This window comes from Mesocricetus auratus, unplaced genomic scaffold, assembly GCF_017639785.1.
Source record: "Mesocricetus auratus isolate SY011 unplaced genomic scaffold, BCM_Maur_2.0 Super-Scaffold_100676, whole genome shotgun sequence".
NCBI classification, from domain to species: domain Eukaryota; kingdom Metazoa; phylum Chordata; class Mammalia; order Rodentia; family Cricetidae; genus Mesocricetus; species Mesocricetus auratus.
Genome location: NW_024429266.1, coordinates 2,127,051 through 2,150,038, shown reverse-complemented (window position 1 = coordinate 2,150,038; position 22,988 = coordinate 2,127,051). Strand labels below are relative to the sequence as shown.

Below are 22,988 nucleotides of genomic sequence, written 5' to 3'. Positions count from 1 at the left end.
GACAAGCCAGTGTGGGCTTGCCACCTATCTGTTCTGACATCCCATGCCAAGTGTGTTAACCCGCCAGATCTTAGTTTGTGTAATTTCTGCTTTGCATCTGAATAGATGAAAATACACACACAGACACCCACACAGACACAGACACCCACACACACAGACACAGACACCCATAGACACACACATAGACACAGACACCCACACACACAGACACACATAGACACCCATCCACACCCACACAGACACACAGACACCCACACAGAGACACACACAGACACCCACACAGAGACACACACAGACACACACACAGAGACACACACACAGAAACCCAGACACACACACAGAGACACACACAGACAGACACACACAAACAGACACACACACAGAGACACACAGACACACACACAGACATACACAGACACACACACACACACACACACACACACACACACAGAGGCATCTGCTTGTCATTTGAACATTTTACTTTGGTGATTAAGGCCTCCGGAGTTGCCTTGTAATGTGTTCAGATGGCACTATTGCAACAAAGAAATCCTCCAGCAACAACTCAGGACAACAAGAATGTACAGAGTAAGGTGGCTGTCACTAACTCTGCTTCTGTACTCACAGGCTCCTGGGTTGGAACACAGCTGCCTGTTTCTCTCTGACACTAGCATTTTTTTTCCTGAAGAAGTGACTGTGAGCAATGAAAAAGCTGACTATGTGTCAGATATTATTGTGGCTACTGTAATAATCCAGGGTCACTGTTAAGTTGGTGGCTCCTTATACAGTTTGCAAAACACAAAGTTCTCAAATGTGTTTAGGTGATAGCACACAAGGAAACTGATGGTGTTACACACTGCGCTCAAAGTATCGATTCAACATTTCCTTCTAGGTCAGATACTACATGACAATACTAAAACTACTAGAAAGGTAGAAGAAACTCTGTCTATAGCTTAATCACACTGTGTATTGAAAAACTACCTTCATTATTTAGACAGAAGACACACAACTATCAGCACAGACCATGTCACAGTGTTAACATTAGCAGGGGGAAACTGTAGAAGGTTGTTGTGTTAAACTTGAAAAAGAAAGCAAATCCTACAGAAAACTCTACATGTGAGGCCTCTTTACCTTAGTCTTCATCCTAAAATGAATGAGACAAATTCTTTTTGGATTACAAAAAGGCTTTGAAACAACAATTATTTTGTTGCCATTTTCACTCCAGAAAAGTAACAAACAAAAGCAGCCAGCCACACTAAGTTTAGGAAATTTACTGGTGAATTTTCACCAGTAAAGCTAACCAGCATTTGTTCCTTTCATAGTCTATGAAATGAAAATACATTAAGATTAATTTGAAAGGCTTATGAAACACTGAATAAAATGTTAACAAATAACAAAAATTACATAACAAATAAAAACCCAAAATAAAGTGATAATACAAAGCATGAAACATGAGCAAAAAGATAAACCATTCTAGAATGTTCTGTGTAAAGTATCTGAGAAACAACAGCCGTCCTTCACCCTTCTCTTTGTTATGGGAAGGGTGTGGGATATAGGCTGTAGCAGCCTCAGTGAGTTTGTTAGAAGGCTTGACACAGGTATGTGAAGCTACAGGGCCTGAGATGCTGTAAAGACCTACTGTCACCCAGAGGGAAAGGACAAGGCCCTCAACCTCCAGAGGGCTCGCACTGGCAGCCGCAGGACAGGATGCTTCTGCTTACTTCCGGGCTGAGGACTGCGGTGCTGTCACTAGGGACGTCATCTTCATATCCTTTGTTGTGGAAGCTCTCCGCCTCATGCCCCGTGCTTCCTTCGCTGGGGCACTTGTTGAAAGAACACCGTGGGCTGTTGCTGCAGTGGGAAACCTCACGCTTCCCATCCCCGACTTCAGACGGTGTGCAAGAGAGGTGAGGGGAGCCGCTGTCGTCTGGGTAAGGCGGTGGCTGCAGCTCATCCAACGGAGGTGTCCTTCTCATTCTCTGAATGCAGCTTCCTGACAAGGACAAGAGTGTGGTCACAGTTTCCAATCAGTGTTAGTCCACAGTAACTGTAAATAACTTCAAAAAGTAAAGTAAAAACTCAACAGCATGTTACAATTTCTAAGTGAGTTTTCTCTCTCCTCCGTCCAGGTACAGAAATTAAATCAACCAGCCAGCTCCCCACTCTCCTCTTACCCAGTAAGATCAGGAAAAATGAAAACCATTTATATTAAGAACCATACTCACAAATCTGATCCAAACTGTCTGCTGAACATTCCCAGTGCTCTGTGCATTTCATCAGTTCCCTTATAATCAGAAACCCTCAAAAGACCATAAAAGCATGATGGGTGAGACAAAGAATTCTGTTACTTTCTCAGTTATGGGGATACATTTTAGTCAGCATTCAGCTCAACATTTTTCTAATTGATTTTAGAGCCTAAATGAGGTGTGCTCAGTCCCTGTTTGCAGTCTCTGAGTCTACCTGAATGCCCAGCTGTTCCTGGCCCACAGGAAGTATCACTTCCTGCAATGACATGAAGCCGCATCTCCCCATCTCTTAAATTATCTTTTAATAATCTGTCTTACTCTTCAATATCTATAAATGGCTGGGATAAAGGAGAGATAAGGGATTCACATATCATATAAAAATTTTAAATAATCTGATAATCTTTGTTTTAAAAATATTGCCGTTTCCCATCTTCTTTCCAAGAAATTAAACCCTTTTAATTCTTATCTGTCTTCTACATAATGCTTATTGAACACTCAACAATATATTAGTATAGATGTTATGGTACACACATACACTGTCATTATATACATAAAGGAGGAGGGAGAGCTATGAAACTGTATAAGACTGTAGATATACTGGCTCAGTTTACAATTTAAGCAGACAAGACTGTGTAGATAGATCTAGAATTTAGTGTTGAGTATTAAAGTAAAAAAATTCTCCTACAAAAGGGACCATGAAAAAGGTAGTTTAAAATAAAATACTATGGAGGTCAGTTCAATACAGCTCTTCCTTAAAATCTACATAAAAATTAAAGGCCTCATTAAAAAATACAAAAGCCCTCATTCAAAAATAGTAATGCCTCAATTATGAATTTACAGAAATTGTGTCTAGGCTCCTGCCTGGTTTGAGTTCCTGTCCTGACTTCTATCATCCAGTCATAAGATAAAATAAATACTTTCCTCCCCAAGCTGCTTTTGGTCAGGGTATTTTAGCACAGCAATTGAAATCCTGTTTAAGCCATGTATTCAGTCGACACAGTATAGATATATGTGCATGTATATGCTTATATACATAGCCACGCAATAAACATTTTAAGGTTTTCCATTGAGGTTCATGAACCCAGTGCCCAGATCTTGGCTTTTACCCCCAAGATTAGGAATGATACAATTACTTCTATTCAACAATGCACTGGAGGTCCTTCCTAGCCAATGCAACAATAAAGAAGATAGAAAATAACTGGAAAGAAATAAAACTGTCAGTACTTTCAGGTAATTATCAGGACATAAAACAAAACAAGAGAAAGACAGGGGAAGAGAGGAGTTATTATACTAAGCAAATTCAGCAAGGTCTCAGCATAAGAGATCAGTAAGTGAAAAAGCAACTGAATTTCTACATACATGCAAGCAACAATTGGAAAGTAAAAGTTTAAAGCAATCCCATATTTAACAGCACCAGAAAACATCAAATGTCTAAAAACAAACCTAAGAAATTGTATTGGTGTTATTTTTCCAATCATTGAGTTCATTATTAGAGTGTGTTCTTTCAACAACTGTTGAACTAAAAACTTCAAATGTCTCAGCAGTGGCTAAATTGATGTAGGAGGAGTTAGTTACAAACAAACAAAGCTTCATTCTTCAGCAAGGCATCCCAAGAGAGCAGGGACTTGAGTGTCACATGCTTAGTAAATGCTTTCTCTAGTTTTGCCACTGCAAAAACTAATAGACTTGAAAAACATGGCAAACATTAAAATAGAAAAGGGAAGGAGAACCATGACAGATTATCATAAACTTAATTAGAAGACGATGTCAACTGCAGTTGCCACTCCAGATGGAAGCTCCTTCTTGAGAAAATTAAGACGGCCCTGGCATTTGATATGCTGCACTAGCTAGCAAATGCTTTCCTTTCACAACAACACAGAGATAACAAAAATTAACAGGTTGTTTTACTTGGCAAGACCAGCAATACCTATACTGTCCTGTTTCAGTTAGAATATTCTTGCTCCATGCATCCTCTGCTCCACAGAGACCCACCATGGAGATGGCAGCAAAGCGTTGGGTAAGAGAAGCAGAAGAGACACGGATGGAGTGCCTTGAATGCCTGTGCTTGACAGAACTCAGCACCAAATCTTATGAAACCACATGCTTGCTGGTCAAGTTCACAAGGTCAAAGAGATGCAATGGAGAATTCCTCCCACAGTCAGAGAGGATTTACTGAAACTTGTCTGTCTCTTCAGAGAACAACCAAGCATCCTGTCACCCTCTATTTTGAAAGTAGAGTAGTATATATTTGAACATACAACTCTGGCACAGTCATAAAAGAAACCAAAAAGCTGTTAGCTTTGAATAGTGTCCAAAGCAGGACAAATTTGTCCAGATTACTAAGGGGAGTCTGCATTTGACCTCTGCAACCTAGAAAACCAGTAGGCTATGGTACAGCAAGGAGAATCCTAATAGCAGGACTACAGTAAAAACTGTGGGTTCAAATTTATCTTTTTACTTTTGCAACTTTTAAATGAATTTTACTAGAATACACTTTGGATTGTTTTTATACTATGTCTTAAAACTCTAATTCTTTGTTTAGTTTATTTTCTTGATGGTTTGAGATAATTCCTGACTCAGACTGTCCTCTATACATAAAAAGCTAATAACCAGATGGTGGCATGCACCTTTAATCTCAGCACTTAGGAGGCAGGGACAGATGAATCTCCATGAATTTGAGGCCAGCTTGGTCCACATAGTGAGTTCCAGGGCAGCCAGGGATACACAGTGAGCTTATGTCTTGGAAAAGAATAAGGAGGGAAAAGAAGGGAGAAAGAAGAGAAAAGGGAGGAGGAAGGAGAAGAAGAAAGAGGAAAAAGAAGGGGGAGGAGGAGGAGAAGCAGCAGCAGCTAACTTATCCTTACTCGACACAAGATATCTCTTTCAAAAAATGTCATTTTGCTGCCTCTCTTCTTTGAAGCAAGACAAACAGCCCTTGCCCTGCTTGTGGGAAGTGCTTCTTTTGCTGAAGAAAAACAGAAGGTGTAGAATTAGGATCAGACAGACACAAACCAGGCAGTGAAGTGACCTAAGGTGTCTAGCACAAAGTAGACAGCATGAGCCCACTCACACGTGAGGTGGGGGTGTCAGACGGTCTTGTCACTAAGAGCAGGTGCAGGGGTGCTGGAGTGACACTTTTCTGCACTCAGAGCCTCAGCAGGAATAACTGTGACTAGCCAACCGAGGATAAGGAAACAACCACGGTAATGATATGCATGCCAACACCAATGGAGGAGAATGCTGCGGTATTACAGCTCTTTTCAGCGGCAATTCTCAAAGATAACAGAGAAATGAAATCTTAGTGGTAGAATTTGTAACCATCCATTTGGTTTTCAACTTTGACCAGAGTATGAATGATTTCCATTTCCTGAGTGTCTGTCAAGGGTCAGACTGAGTGTAAGGAGAGGTATTCAGGGGTAAGGTAAGCCTGAAGCACCTCCTGAATGGCTTTATTGCCTGAAAATCTGAGCTAAAAAATCTATTTACACACCCAACAACTCACACCACAAGTGTGCACCAAATAGGAAGGCTTCTAAAATTTGACCCATACACAGAAAGAAAACTACAAAGTTTCTAAATTGTGCAACACTTCTATTTCTCTGTCTTTATTTTTAATGAGTAACTTTTACTGTTGAGTTTTCTATTGATTTAAGGATTTAAACAACTGAGTTCAACATGATCCTTCTCCCACTCCAATACATAACCTGGTCATGCCAAAAGCATTTCCTAGGGATCGCATCATGCACTTCTCAGGATCTAATTCAAACTTCCTACATGCTACAGCATCATTGACTACAGTACTTATTATGATGATTTTCTACTGTGTTCCATAAAAAGCATTTTGAAGAAGATATCCTGTGACTAAGTGCAGGCTAACATATTTGGCTAAGGCCACATATTCATTTCATTCTATGCTATATTAAGAAACATATCCTTAATTATATGCCTAGAAGATGCCTCATCTTAATGAGATTATTCTAATCACTCAGAAACCTTACTAAAATCAAGCTAAAAGAAATTTTGAGCTAAAAAGTCTAGGAATGGGTTGAAGAGACATCTCAGTCAATAAAGTGCAAACATGAATAAAGTGCTTGCTGTGCAGACATGAGGATCTGAGTTTGACTCTTAAAACTCACACTGAAAAGGTCTGGCATGGTGATGCATGCTTGTAACTCCAGTGTTTAAGAGATGGAAACTGGAGACTCTGGAGTTCCTTGTTGGTCAGCCAAACTGATAAGACCCAGACCAGTAGCCGGGCATTGGTGGTCTTTAATCCCAGAACTTGGGAGGCAGAGGCAGGCGGATCTCTATGAGTTCTACTGGTCTACAGAGCAAGTGCCAGGATAAGCTCCAAAGCTACACAGAGAAACCCTGTCTCAAAAATACAAAAATACAAAAAAAAAAACCCCAACCAAACAAACAAACAAACAAAAAAACCAGCAAAAAAAAAAAAAAAAGACCCAGACCAAGGAGAAACCTTGTCTCAGGTTCCACATGAACACATAATCGTATACATACATGCACCCGCCCTTACTTGAACATGCACACATACATGCACACATCTAGGGTAAAACTAAAAACTACATTCTAACATCTTCAAATAACACAAAGACAACTCAGTGTCAATAATGGTTTTGTTTCTTTATTTTATTCAACAAGAATGAAACTGACAAATTCTTCCTTAAATATAAGGGGGAATGTTGGAAAATTACAACTGTAAATATCATTCAATTTTTATCAATTACACTAATGTATCATTTTAGCTTTCTGTCCAAAACTCAAATTTAATCCTGAAGAACATATAGTAAATGATTAACAACATCAAGGAATTTCTATTTTTGTCCAAGAAAGAGAAAGTGCTACTGGATTCACCTTCTGTCTACACACAAGCATAAAACTGGATAAAATGGGGGTTGTAGAGACTTGGATTAGTGGCTAAAAGCACTGGCTGCTCTTGCAGAGGTCCCAGATTTGAGTCTCAGCATCCACACGGTTGCTCACATCTGTTTCTAACTGCATTTCTAGATAATTCAGGTATGACAACTGGTGCCGAGGCACACATGCAGGCAAAATGCCCATGCATATAATATAAGAAGCTGGATAAAACATATAAAGCAACTGTTTTGAAGCAAGAAAAAACACGCATCAAGCTGGGAATAAGCCAAAGCTTTACTCTGCACATCCTAATACTTGAAATCTGGGAGAGCAACAGTATTGTGCTCAGAAGGCAGGGGGCCAAGGGCCACAGAGGGGCTGAATCTGACAGGCAGGACACGCAAGGTGACATTAGTAATCTGTGAGGATGATCTGCCACAGACTGTATGTGAAGCAGTACTCAAGGCTCACCAAGGAGCAGGTGTTACATATGCAGAGAAAATAAAAAGTCACTAAGTCCTGCAGGTTTCAGAGTTTCTTCCAGGGACTGGTAACTAAGCATGTCAATGAATCAGATTCTCTACTTCTAGAATGTATGTGCAGATAGTTTGTCTGTTGTTGTTAACTTGATGCAAGCTAGAGTCATCTGAAAGATGGAACCTCAATTGAAAAACAATGCCTCTATAAAACTGGCCCATAGGCAAAACATTGATTGATGACTGGATGTGAAAAGGCTCAGGTCACTGTGGGTGGTGCTACCCCCTGCTCAGGTCATTCTGAGTGGTGTAAGAAATCAGGCTTGGTCATCGAGAGCAGGCCAGTTAGAAGCACTTCTTCATGACATCTGCCTTGAGTTCTTGCCCTGAGAGTTGTGAGCTGAAATTACCCCCCCCCATTTTTTATGGCATTTTAGCAGAGTGACAGAAATCCTAACCAAGACAATATGTTTTCCTGAAACACAACTCCGAAAAACAAAATCCAGCTGCTTGAGTGAGTTTTGATAAATGCCTTCAGCTGGGTAATCACTACCGCATTGGAAATGAGGAGTAAGTCCATGTCCCTGACAACTCCTGCTCATCCCTTTGTCTCCAACAAATCCATCCCCAGGACAGCTTCTGGTCTTTTTCACCACTTCTATGCCTTTTCTAGAATGTCACAGAATCAAAACCATTCAGAATGACTGTATCTGACTTCTTTCCCTTTCATAAATGCTGCTTCTGCAATTCAACTAATTGTTACATTTGTCCAGTTTATAAGTTTTAATTGAGTAGTATTCCATTGTGTGAAGCCCACAATTCATCTATTTAAATACTTTCCAAGTGGCTGTACCACTCTGCCTTCAAACCAGTCACATGTAAAGGGGCCACCCATTTCCTTTCTCCTTCAATACGGCACTGGCAGTAAGCTAAATTTTGTTCTTCCCAGCTTGTTGTGTGATGGGACCTCAGTGGTTTGACTGTACACTTCCCTGGGTGACTAATGGCTTGAGCATTTTCTCTGAGCTAACTGCCCATTCATAAATCTTTTCTGGTGCTGCATCTGTCCAAATCCTGCACATACCAAAGATGATGATATCTTATCACAGATTAGGAAGAAGTCTTTTGTAGTTGTTGTTTTGCATTTTGAGACAGGGTTTCTCCGTGTAGCTTTGGAGCCCATCCTGGAACTCATGTTACAGACCAAGCTGGCCTTGAACTTACAGAGATTCACTTGCCTCTGCCTCCCATGTGCTGCAATTAACGGTGTGCACACCACTGCCTGGCATAAAAGAAGTCTTCATGAAAACCTTATACTGTAGACTACTATGTAACCCAGGTTGGCTGACATCCTAGAAGTTCTCCTGCCTTAGGTACTGATTCCATGATCACATGCATCTGAACTACTATACCTTCCTTTTCAGAGTTTATAGCTCCCTGAAACAGATGTGTACTTTCATACCTCACTGATACCATATATGGTATCTACTAGAATTACAGTTTTGCTTCTACTCCCCCAGTACTGACATAAAACCTCTCTAGTCTATTAACAATCCCTTCCCTTGTGTCAACATTTTGCACCTAGTTTCCTAGTACTTAGCACACTATGCAATTATTTTAAAAAATTTTTTCCAAACTTTGGAAAGATGCCATTCACACTCATGGGTATCCATAATAACAAATACAAGAGTGCTGACAAGGTGCGTATGAACTAGAATCTCTCATTACTGATGAGAATGTACAGTGACAAAACTTATCAGTATTTTAAAGGCACATGACCCAGCAATTTCATTTTCATGATAGATGGAAACATACATCAAGTAAGTTCTGTATACAGATATTCCAGCAGCTTATTCAAGGTGATCAAAAAGTAGAAGGAACTGAAGTGTCTATTAAATGATGAAATAATCAACAGAAGGTAGGGTATCCACACAACAGAATCCCACTTAGCAAAACAGACAAATGAAGGCAAAGGCCAGTACATTATACTAAGTGACAGAAGGTGTCACAAGAAGCTTCTTGCTGTGTTATTCCATCTGTAGGAAAGGTGACGAATGGGAACACACAGAAAAGCAGAAAGCAGACTGCTGCTTATCAGGTCTGCTAGTGGTACTGATACAAAGCTAGGTTTTTCTAGAACTGTGCTTTTGTTTGAATGACTATTAGTGATTGCTAAGAATGTCCTGATGACAGCACCATTCTCTAAGAATATTAAACGTAAATGAGTGAATCTCATGACACGAGAATCTCTTAGAATATACTTGCATATATATATTATGAAACAGGTGCTAGTTTCAGGTAATATAAAGTAAGTAAGACAGAATCTTGCTATCATAAAGTTTATAAATTGTTCAACTAAGGGGAGAAACCCAACTTAAAGGAAATTATATGAAACATACCTCTGTAAAGTATTGAAAAATAAACCCATCATGAAGGTACTGCTTACATACAGATTCAAATCCCAAATGGACATGAAACACTTTGGGTACTGTAAGTCTACATAAAGAAGGCACCAAGGACAGTTAGAAGAAATGCGCTGTTTCCTAGAGGTGATTTCTTCTGACAGATTTTCTAGAATTTGGACCACAGTCATCCATGAGCAACCTAATAAAAATCTAATGAACAAATGCTGGTAAAGAGATGCCAACCATGCACCCACACTCTATGAGATGTTATTTATTATTGTGCATGCATGTACGTGCTGTGAGCCTGTACATGTGTACATGCCATGGCATTCATGTAAAGGTCAGAGGACAACTATTTATTTATTTATTTTATTTACAGACAGGATTTCTCTGTGTAGCCCTGGCTGTCCTTGAACTCACAGAGATCCTCCTGCCTTTGCCTCCCGAGTGCTGGGATTAAAGGTGTGCGCCATCACCGCCTGGCTCAGAGGACAGCTTTTAAGACTCTCTACCAACCCTGGATTCTGTGGATCAAACTAGGGTTGCTTGGCCAGCACTTTTACCTGCTGAATCATCTCGCTGGATCTATCAGAGAACTTTAACTTGCAGCTTTTTACTGTGGCTCTACCTCATAATCAATATTCATCACGACCCCAGATTATCATTAAAGGTTCAGTTAAGTACTAAATGGCAAATCATGAAGATTTCTATATAACAGTAATGAGAATGGTAATAATTATTATTATTATTATTTCTCAGGATTAAGGAACAAATGACTAGTACCTCTGAGGCATACAGATAGTGAAAGGTGAAAGAATTAATAGAATAATATTACTACACTATATGTACTACTTTTACCATGTGTGGGTTTTTTTAAACTGAAATAAAAGTATTTTTTCACATCTGAGTTCTCAATAAGTCAATCAATGTTTTTCTATAATAAAATCCAATTTTACTTGATCTAAACCAGAAAATAAAATCTGGTAAATGACAGAATATGCACGTTCACACTGTAATTGATCTTATAAAATATACCAAAGACTAAATATAGAATCATCTTAAGCCTGACTGATCATGTGTTTGGGTGAATATTTTTTTTGCAACAAATGAATTACTTATATGACTTTATGTTTGTTATAAGATGAAAAATAATGTTCTTAAGACAAAAAAATATTGCTCTACCCTGTGAAATACACTGAGATCTCTCTGGATGAAACCAACAGTGTGGCCTATTGGAGAGTACACACTAATAAAGACAAGAACGAGAACAACAATCTGGCTTCCGCTCACTACATTAACTAAGGATGCAATCTCAATAATGAGAAGATGAAACAATGAAGGTCTATTTACATTTTATATTGAAAAACTTCAGACATGCTGAGTACTTTTTATTTCTTCATTTCTATAACACCAAGAACCAGACATTTCAAAAATAGATGCTGAAATAGTAGCAATTTAGGGTTATGAAGCAGCTAAATGTCTTACAATGTTGATGTAATACAGCAATTATAGATCTTTGAAACCCAGAAAAAGACTTTGTTTCCTTGTTATCCATAGAAAAACTATACAATAACATATTTCTGTATTTTCAAATAAAAGGGCCCAAATTTTAAGAGACCTTTACATTAATATTTTGACCATTGAACTCAACATTGAAATTTATTATTTTGTAACTAAAAATAAAATGAAACACTAGGGGGGAAAAGGTTGGATAATGTTAGAATTTTGATTAGCAATCACAGCTGCACCAGAATTAGTTTCTATAGCAACAGGAAGAAGTAATGTGTTGAATTGCGATGCAACACAAGATGATTCTTTATAGATTGTAACTCAAAAGAAAAGCTCTGAAGAATTCTGTCTTAAAAGAGTTATTAATCTTTTATCCACCATAATTTTCTAACAGAAAATAATCATTCCTGTCTGTTTTTCCTAAATTGTCTTAACTCATTCAAATTTAATATGCTCCAAAACGGATTTAAAATGTAATATACCTCAACAGCTAGTAATTTGGGCAATTGTCTCATTTACATTTAAAACTGCAACCACTGCTGGACCCCGAAGATGGTGCATTTCCTACACAGTTTGGTCCCTGCCAGGAAAGGCAAAAGGGTGCTGCTCTCAACAAACAATGAATGGTACTGTGCTGACATCAGAATGACAAGCAAACCCTGCATTTTCAGCATTACGAGGCTAGGCCTCCCTTATGTCAGTGGGCACCCTTATGTCCACAGTATGATTAAGAAACTACCCTGCTGTGAGAGTTCCCTGCTCCTCTCCATCTTCAGAGTTCAAAAGCCTATATCTAACAGTGTACCTTCTATAGTTCTAGCTGGCTTTGGCAACTAATTAAAAGTATATTCTTGAACCTGTTATGTCCTTTGCCCTTTTAATGAGACCAATTACTGTGGCTTATTCCAGCCTCTGAGTCCCAATGTAGCTTGGGAGTTACCATGGATACCAGTGACAAGCATTCTCCCCAACAGCTTTCTGTCTCACTAGACACAAGAAAACTGACATTGCAACAATCAAGTCATCCAGACACCATGAATTTTTAATTTTCTCACTACTCATGCTTTAAAAATAATATACTATATACATCTTTTAAATTAACCAAATCATGCATCTTTTAAATTAACCAAATTAACAAACTAGTAAATCTTTTAAAAACCTGAATAGACATCAAATCAGAGTAGAAAATATGAGGTGTTATAATTAAGGCTTTAAAATATAAGCATTAAAATAATATTCTACATCCAGAATGAAATCTGAAATTCACCAAATTTCAGTGGTGAAAACTTCTTCTTCTTCTTTTTTTTTTTTTTTTGGTTTGTTTTTTCGAGACAGGGTTTCTCTGTATTGCTTTGGAGGGTGTTCTGGAACTCGCTCTGTAGACCAGACTGGCCTCGAACTCACAGAGATCCACCTACCTCTGCCTCCCAAGTGCTGGGATTAAAGGCGGAGCCACCACCATTACTTGTGGGCCAGTGGTGAAAACTTCTAACTCTACTAAAGTCACCATCCCACAGGACACACATCACGAAAGATCCCATATGAATGGACAGTTTCTCAGGGCTAGGTAACTGGCTTACAACAAAAATATCACTGCTGCTGGGCAGTAGTGGTGCACACCTTTAATCCCAGCACTTGGGAGGCAAAGGCAGGCAGATCTCAGTTGAGTTTCAGGACAGCCTGGTCTACAAAATAAATTCCAGGACAGTCAGGGCTGTTACACAGACAAACCCTGTCTTGAAAAACAAAAACAAAAACAAACAAACAAAATATCACTGTAAAATGGAATAAATGTGTCTGAAATTCTTTTTAAAATGTCAATATGACAGCATGGGAAGGGTAAGGCAAAAAAGTCCAAATTTACTTTTGAAGACAAATAAACACATGTAAGTCATAGTTTAAGTGGCTATGTGACCTAACAGTTTACAATTCAACACAGCAAGAGTCACTAAAATAACAAAGAAACCAAAATATCAGCACAGTATTATGTATTATTCCCTATACAAGGGTATGTGACTAAGTGTAACACAGTTAGGGTAGACGGTTTATGAACTGCTAAAGGAGATCTCTTGAATGCATAAGCAGTACATAAGAGTACACAAATCCAAGGGCTGGGTGGAACAGTGCCTACAGTAAACTGCTTTGCTTGCTAAAATAGCATGAGGACCTGAGTGTAGGTCCTCAGCACCCATGAAAAAGTTAAGCGCAGCAATCTTGTGCAGGGAAGGCAGAGACAGGAGGATCCCCGAAGATTCTGGGCCAGTCAGTCTAGCCTCATCTTTAAGTTCTAGGTTTAGGGAAAAGACTTTACCTCAAACAATAAGGCATAGAGCAATGGAGGAACACATCCAATAGTAATTTCTATCCCCAACACACACACACACACACACACACAATGCAACCACCCTCTATGTACACACATAAAAACACACATACACACTCACATACACAAGAAAAGGATAATACAAAAGTTCAGTGTAACACTATGTATTCCACAGGTCAGACTTACTGCCTCAGTTTCTCCATCTGACACAGGGTGAACATCTTTATCAAGGGATCTATCATGCCAAAGAGAAACTGTAAGAATAAAGATATCAGATCACCCAACCTGAATGAGAACTAGTTTGGCAAAAAATAATGTATCTCCTGTATTCTTATCAAGACCCACAAGTAATGGGTAATATCCATTATCTTTCATTAAAAAAAAAAAACTACATAGGCTGGGTGGTGGGGGAGCACGCCTTTAATCCCAGCACTCTGAAGGCAGAGGCAAGCCTGTGAGTTCAAGGCCAGCCTGGTCTACAAAGATACACAGAGAAACACTGTCTCAGAAAAAAAAAAGTCAAAATAAAGAAAACTATATCTGGCCAGGCAGTGGTGGCTCACGCCTTTAATCCCAGCACTCGGGAGGCAGAGGCAGGCAGATCTCTGTGAGTTTGAGGCCAGCCTGGCCTACAGAGAAAGTTCCAGGACAGCCTTCAAAACAATAGAGAAACCCTGTCTCAAAAAACCAACCAACCAAACAAACAAACAAACCTATATCTGAAAAATACATAAATAAATACAACTATTTTTACTGAACTGACAGCCACATACACAAACCAGGCGCTGGGAAGGGTGCGTGGGGAGGCGATGAAGGGACCTGTCTGAACCAGCCCTACATGGCTTCAGTAGCTGAGGCTGTGCCCCACATTATTAAACAGTACAACCCACTTAAATGGAACAATTTCACTGTTCCCGGTCTTTTCTTCTTGTTGTTTGCTTAAATAGGCATTTACTTTCATATTAGGCATTACACAAGTCATTCAAACTCCACTTCAGAAGAGTACCCATTTGAAAAGATTTTCTTGGACCATAAGAACCAATAAAGAAACCAGAGGAACCCACAGTCAGCTCTGAAGCTAAATGTACCTCTAAGCATCCTGGGTCGATGTTTATAAAATATGGACAAAAGGAAAATCACTGAGTAATTTTAACTACCATGAACTCCTAACACTGAACAGGTTCATAGCCTTCTCAAAGAACACTACCAACTGGGACTGAGTGTTCAAATACATGGACCTATGGAGCGCACTTCCCATTCAAACCACAACATACCCTCACTCATTCTCAGTGCAGACTTGCCACGCTTTAAGGTGGGTGGACGAGCAGTGAGGTGAAGCATTTGTCATGTAACCTAAAATGTAGCTGCTGTGCGCAGATGTACTTGGATAATGTTTATTTTGTTATTTAGACAATACTACTTCAGGCATTAATTTTATTACCAATGGAAAAATGAGAAATTATTCTAATTTACTTTATTACAATGTTTGTTTTACTGCAGTGGCCTGGATGTACACCTATAAGACATCCATAGTGTGCCTGAAAACAGAAAGTAAAAGGTTCAAAAGGGCACATTTATCAAATAGCAACAACAACAAAAATAGGAGTGACTATACCAGTAACAGAAAAATGAATTTAAAAATTAACTACAGGTGGGGCTGGAGAGGTGGCTCAGAGGTTAAGAGCACTGACTGCTCTTCCAGAGGTCTTGAGTTCAATTCCCAGCAACCACATGGTGGCTGACAACCATCTACAATTCAATCTGGTGTATATGTAATTAATAAATAAAATCTTTAAAAAATTAACTACAGGCATGAAGAGATAGCTTGGAGGTTAATAGTGCTTACTGTTCTTCTGAGCACTGGAGTTTGGCTATCAGCACCACACCGGATAGCTTGCAACAACCTGTAATTCCAGCTCCAGAGGATCTGATGCCCTCTCCTTTAGCCTCCATGACCACTTATACACAGATACACACATACATTTTTAAAATGAATTAGGTATAATAAGAAGACTTGTCAAACATAAATATCAATGCACTTGAATGATGTGACATTCACAAACACACGTGAACCTAATGATAGTACATAGCTTCACAAAGAACACTGTCATAATCAAAGCTCCAAAAGGTCCATAGCAACATTCATAGGAGCAACAGCCACAAAACTAAATGGTGGAAATCATCTAAGTGTCATAGCAACACTCATAGGAGCACAGCCACAAAACTAAATGGTGGAAATCATCTAAGTATCCATAGAAACACTCATAGGAGCATCAGCACAAAACTAAATGGTGGAAATCATCTAAGTGTCATAGCAACCTTCATAGGAGCACAGCCACAAAACTAAATGGTGGAAATCATCTAAGTGTCATAGCAACCTTCATAGGAGCACAGCCACAAAACTAAATGGTGGAAATCATCTAAGTGTCATAGCAACCTTCATAGGAGCACAGCCACAAAACTAAATGGTGGAAATCATCTAAGTGTCCATAGCAACACTCATAGGAGCATCAGCACAAAACTAAGTGGCAGAAACCATCCAAGTGTCCATCAACAGAAGAGTGAAATGCAGTTGTTTCCATAGGATGGATCAATATTGTAAGAAGTAAAATTTTTGACATATGACAAAAAAATCAAATGAATTAAAACATCTAAAAACTAAGGCACAGCTGGGAAGAAATTAAAGATCTAAAGGACTAGACAAATATTTTGTGTTGGTGGATATAAAAGTTTTACCACTAGTAAAATGTCTTATTTCTCCAAGCCAGTGTATAGAATCAAAATGAATACCATGAATTCTTTGGAGAAATTGCCAAGCTGACCCTAAAAGCCACGTTATTTTTTGTGACAGCCAGAATAGCTAAAACAAATTAAAAATTAAAATGAAGACAAAATAGAAAGGCTTCACGAATTTTCATGAAGACAGTATGGTACTGGCATGGCAGACATTTAGATCAATGAAAATTCAGAAAAAGACTGTCTGTATACAGCCAGTTGGCAGGCAAGGGTGCAGAGACATGCCAGCAAGGAACAGCAATCACTAACTGTGGTGCTGGAAAACACTGGGGCTGAAGACTAGGTGCTCTTATACCACATGTGGAGATTAACTCAATACAGAACAAATACCTAAATCACAACACAAAGAAAATACAGGGAAGAATTTCACCCCCTGATTTTGGGTATGACACAAACAGCATAGATAACAGAAGGAAAAGGAGATAGACTGAACTTACCACACTTAAACAATTTTAGACATCAGACCAAAAAAAAAAAAAAAAAAGAAAGGAAAAAATATCAAATAACTAATAAATTAAAAAGAATCCAACTGGCCAATAAGCACATGGAAAGATACTCACTAGTATTAATTGTGAGGAAAACACAATCAAACCCAGAAAGATACTACTTCACACCATCTCAATAGTTACTACTAAAAACAAGACAGCGTCACAAAGTAGAAAACAATGAGCCTTGCAGAATATGTGGCCCTCATGCGCTGACAGTAGGAGTGGAAAGTTGTTCAACTAACGCAGAAAGTTCTACAAAATGTTAAGCACAGACTCACCACAGGACCAGCCTAACTAAGCCATTCCTTGGGAGAAAGCAGAAACTTAACATTTTTACAGCTCATGGCAGCAAAAAGGGAAACACAACTCAGATAGAGGAATGGATAAGCAAAATGTGGTATGTACTATCTAAGTATTATCTAGGTAAAGAAAGTAATAAAGTTCTGATACACACCATAACGTGGGCAAACCTTGAAGACATTATGTTACATGAAATAAGACAGATACAACAGGACACATACTGAAAGAGTTCACTTATATGTGCTCTTTATTCTATGCAAATTCGTGGAGACAGAAAGTAGCACAATAGTCACCAGTGACTGAGACAAGGCAAACACGAGGAGTTATTTATCTATTTTTAGTAGAAGGTTCTCAAGATGGTGGTAATCATTGTACAACAATGTGAAGTCACTCAGGGTAATGATGGCAAATCTTTATATTTTTGAATACTGTACCACAATTAAAAGAAACAAATAACTAATTAGAAAATAATGTAATTCTTATACATGCTGCAACTGGGGTAAACCTTGAAAGCCTTTAACCTATTGCAATTGGATACGAAGACACAAAAGGATAAACAGTAGATAATTCTACTCACATGAGGTTCTATTAGGTGAGATAAATTTATGCTATATGCATTTTACCATGGTGAAAAATTAATGTAAGCTCTTTTCACTAGAAAGATTTAAAATCCAGTTTTCAAGAGATTTGGTAAGAAAATGGACAGTGAAAATGGAGACATCTGCCAAACTAGCCTTTAAACAGAGCTTGCACAGGAGTGAAGGGAGATGGTAATGTAGAAAAACTGAGTATTAGGAGAACATTATATCTCAACTAGGTAGAATAGAAAAAAAACACACAAAGCAGATTCAAAAAACAAAACGGAGGATTAGAGGCAGGTCACTGTTTACAGAGGGAGCAATGTTTGGAGACGGAATCCCCTTCTCATGGAGAAAAAGACAGGATGTTGCATGATAAACATGTGAGCGGGTTTCATACATAACTGCTCTGGATAATCCCAGCTGAGGCCAATAGAACAAGCAAACCACAGGTAAGTTACAGGACTGTTATGACACAAAACAGAGGACTGGATAACAATCAGAAGCTGCTCTGAAATGGGAAGAACTGTGAAACCACTTGGATCATTAAGTTCGGCATGAAAAGGTGGTACAAACATTCCATGAAAGTTCACTGAGATCTCAACCAAAATAGCATGAGCACTGCTTTAGAGTTCATCTCCGAGGATCAGTGTGTAAGAATAACCACAAACCTGACAAAATTCTACAATATTAGACACTGCAACCAGGAAATTAATTAGAACCAAGTTAAAAAATAGACATAATCTTAAAAGGGAACTTAGCAAAATACAAAAATAGTATTTAAACCAGCAATTAAAAATGAGATTGTTCAGAAAATAGTATAGTACAAATGGCAAAGAATTTGGTAAGTATAGCTAAATATCCATGTAAATCTCGAATGTAAAACAAATCAAAGATGTATAGTCAGGAGACTGAAAACTCTTAAGGTCAAATCTTTAGAGTAGTGTTTTTAATTGGAGTACTTGCAGAATCCAGGAATCTAGAAGGGACCAATGGCGAGAAGGGAAAGAAAGATTGTGAGGGAGGAGGGATAACAGAGCACAGATAGCATGAAGGGAAAAAGGTAGAAAATTGGGGGAAAGAAATGGAAGGGTATGGCAGAGGAGGTATAAGGTAGGGAGAACAAATCTATGGATTTTGAAAAAGCTATATGAAAACCTACCACTTCAGAAGCGCTCTCTCTGTCTCTCTGTCTGTCTCTGTCTGTCTCTCTGTCTGTCTCTCTGTCTCTCTGTCTCTCTCTCTCTCTCTCTCTCCTCTCTCCCTTTCTTTCCCTCCCCCCTCTCTGTGTCTGTCTGTCTGTGCACATATACACATATTCAAGTAATCATTTAATTGGAGTTGTTCATGCTAGAAGCTTTAAATTACCAAATAAAAAAGTACAATGCAAAGTATAGAATATCTCTCTTCTAGCTGCTGGTCAGAGGCACTTTAGAAACCTTCAAAAACAACCCAGACTATTGTCATTGTTCTTGCTTGCTCACCAGAAACTGATGGGAAGACCCTATTGGCAATGGTATCACATACATTGATCACAGGGCATGGAAAAACCAAGTTAGTACTGAACAGGAAGATTCCTCTCTCTGGCTAGCTTCTACAGTATGGAATGGCACTATGTGGTTATCGACAACTGTAAATTCCATGAACTGCAATATTGATCAGTATGGCAAGAGATGTCAATGGGAGCAATGTGGCATAACAACCAATGTTATGATAAAGTGGAGGGACAAACATGTCAGGCAGACAGAGCTTAAGTGAGAAGTTTTATTAGAAAGGGAAGGGAGGGGAGAGGTAAAGAGACACAGAGGATAGAAAAGAAGAAGGAGACAGGAAAAGTCCTGTCTGCCCCAGGGGAACAGCAGGAAAGAGAAAGGGAAAGAGAGCGTAAGTGGATAGGCATCTGTCTTTTAAAGGGGTCCTTTGCACCTGGGCTGACCAGGGTACTGCCTGAATGTATTCTGCCAGGTGACAGTGGCAGGCCAGCATAATGCCTGAGTCCTTAGACAACCACTTTCTAGTTCAATTTTAGGGCCACTTCATAAGAGAAACGCATTACTGCATTACTAATCTGGCCAAGAACCAATAGTTGGAGAGCTTACAGGCCCTAGGGATATACCTACCACTATTATTTTGCTAAACACATTATCAGTCATCTCCCTGCCATGAATTAGTGTCATTCTCAGACTTTATCCAGAAGTTGTTTTTTGTTTTTGTTTTTGTTTTTGTGGAAGATGATGGTGGTTAATGCAGAAAAAGACAATTGGTCAAAGTACATAGTGTGAGTTATGATGGCGCACTCAGCTACAAATGGCACATCTATAACACATCCACTGCAGGTTTAGAGACCATCTTAGAAAAGGAGGCAGAAAGATTGTAAGAGCCTCAAGTCAGAGAGGACAGAGCAAAACTGTCTTCTGATATAATAGAACTGCTACATTCATGAACTCACAGGAGCGGTGGTTACTTGCACAAGACCTACACAAGTACAAGCCAGTCAACATCCTAACACGGAGTGGGAAGGGACTCATGGCCCCCCACCCACCAGCTGAGGAGCTATAGATGGCTCATGGCTTCTAGTAGAAGGAGAGAGGGTCAGTTTTCCAACTCTTGTTGGCTGACCCCACTCCAGAGGATGCTCCCACCTCCAGAAGTACATGGACAAACCAGAACCCATGGGTTCAGTGGGTCACTAAAACATCAAGGTGGAGGCGGCACGGAGGTGCTAGAGGGTCTGGGATGAGTTAAGGTGAAAGCTGGGGGTAATCTGCTCAAAATACATTGTCTAGAATGCTCAAAAAATCAAAAAAAATATGTTTAAATCAATGAAATAAAAATAAAAGTATAGTAAAGAGAAAACCGTATGTGTTTTCTTCAAACAAAGAAAGAAAATTCAAAATTTTAAAATGACTAAGTAAAGTTTAAAAAGTTGAAATCATGAAAATACTAAAATCAGCTGTGGTGGTACAGTCTGTGAGCCTAGTACTTGGGAGGTTGAGGGAGGAGGTATGCCGGGACTCCTTAAAAATAAAAATATCTATTACACATAACAAAACTAATATTTTACTATCTATGATCTCTTGTTAATCAAGAAAATTACTATTGATTCATAAGAAAATGGATCAAATTTACGAAATCACAAGTAAATATACATATACTACTTATCAGCACATAAACTATAAAAACTACAAGATCTAGTACTAAACTCTAGAACTAGCTATTATTTCATAATTAAACAACCATATACATACAAGACAATGTATATCTAGAATTATGTAAAACATGTCGAAGGTACGAACAGTACATAGAATTGTTTGTTTAAAATGAGAATAAAAGGTACAGAATTTTATGAGACCAGAATGTCAAATATCATTTGTAACATTGCAATTTTAGAATAAAAATGATTTTAAAATGGGTTAGAAAATGCCCAAGCAATCAGCTATGGCCTGTGAAAGGCAATCCTTATCCACTTACACACTATTATGTTTCAGGTTTTCTCCCAGGAGTTCATAAAATGAGAAAAAATAGCACGGACCAGAAAGCATCTTTTTGTTTTATGGAGTACTAAACACCTTATTACACTGGCAGCCAACCATTTGCAGAGATCACCCCCATACAATTTCACACTGTAAACATCAAATCTCCTTAACATGCTGTTGGTTATCGGTTCTGTCTTTTACCTGCCACCCATATACCGCCAGATACTTAACATTCAGAACACACATTTCCCACCCACGGGCTAATGCAGCGCACACACATAGCCATGTATCATCAGACCAGTGTCCTCAAGCTGTAGCTTGCGGAGTTGCCACTAAAATGCCAGGGTGAGAACTGAACACAGATGAAATATATCTCATTTTTCCTTCTAAGTGACAGGTTCATATTTTCTGTCATAATTTGCAAAAACTACAAAGCTACTGTAGTACAGATCTTTATACTATTGCAAAAGAAGAAACAAATAAGGCAACAGTAGTCTGAGAAAACAAATTCTAAATCCTTAATGAAACAAAGCAGAAGAGATACAAATAGTAAAGCTCACAGATAATGCTAGATCATATGGCATTTTGCCAACCAAGTGAACATAAAATTACAAATCCAAGTTGTGTCTCATACTGAGAACTGGGATTTTTTTAAAGATTAAAGTTAGATTATGGTTTTAAACAACTAAGTTTATTTTCATTTCAACTCATGTGAAGTAGGATGGATAAGCTAAGGCTGCAGCTCCCTGCCTTGCTTTATGGACATGGGTGGCAGTGGGGTCCTTCAGAGTACTAGAAGCAGCTAGGCTCTGCAGTAATTAGTGCTGTCTTCTTGACAGATCTAACATCTCCCACGAGACATGCCTCTGGCCATGCCTGTGGGAGACTATCATGACCAGGCTAATTGAGGCAGAAAACCAGCCCAAGGTGGGTAGGACCTGTCCCTGGCAGGGATTTTGGACTATCCATGCAACAACAAGCATACATGCTGTCCCATGTGACCAACCATATCCTGAGTAGTGCCTTGAGCAGTGCAGTGTGTTTCAGAACCAACTCCTCCTTCCCTATACATACAACAAAGGAGAACTACAGACAGGTAAGGGCTGGAGGGAGAAGGTCTACAGTACACTACAAACCTTCCAACTTCTTCCTTTTCAAGCCAGTGAGTTGTAATGATAGGCTGACAGAGATGCATACTTTCTACCCTGCACCCTCCCTTTACAAAGACATTTCTGATTTATGACTCTAGCCTACTAGTACTTCAACTGAAAATACAACTTCTATTAGAAAAGGGGACCTGTGTGACTTCTCACCAGCTGATTGCTCCCTCTCCTTAAAATTATTTTACCATGGATGACTATGTACTGGGTCTCTTCTATCAACTTTTCTCTGCCTCATTATGTGAGATTTTTCTCTCCATACAGTCTCTATCAGTTTAATTCACTCTCATGATTTCTAAGCATATGTATTCTGAAAACCTCTTGACCTAAGTCTACTCACAACTGCAAGTTCAATAACC

At 38.9% G+C, this 22,988-nt stretch overlaps 1 protein-coding gene across 7 annotated transcripts in view; it reads right to left on the bottom strand.

Moving 5' to 3' along the window:
* Syt14 (synaptotagmin 14) overlaps positions 1 to 22,988 on the bottom strand; it is a 114,608-nt gene that overhangs the window by 38,453 nt on the left and 53,167 nt on the right. For all 7 annotated transcript variants that reach the window (XM_040738072.1, XM_040738069.1, XM_040738070.1 and 4 more), the window contains one exon: positions 1,719 to 1,990. In XM_040738072.1, the coding sequence (XP_040594006.1) occupies positions 1,719 to 1,990 (272 nt within the window). The remainder of the gene's footprint in view (positions 1 to 1,718; positions 1,991 to 22,988) is intronic.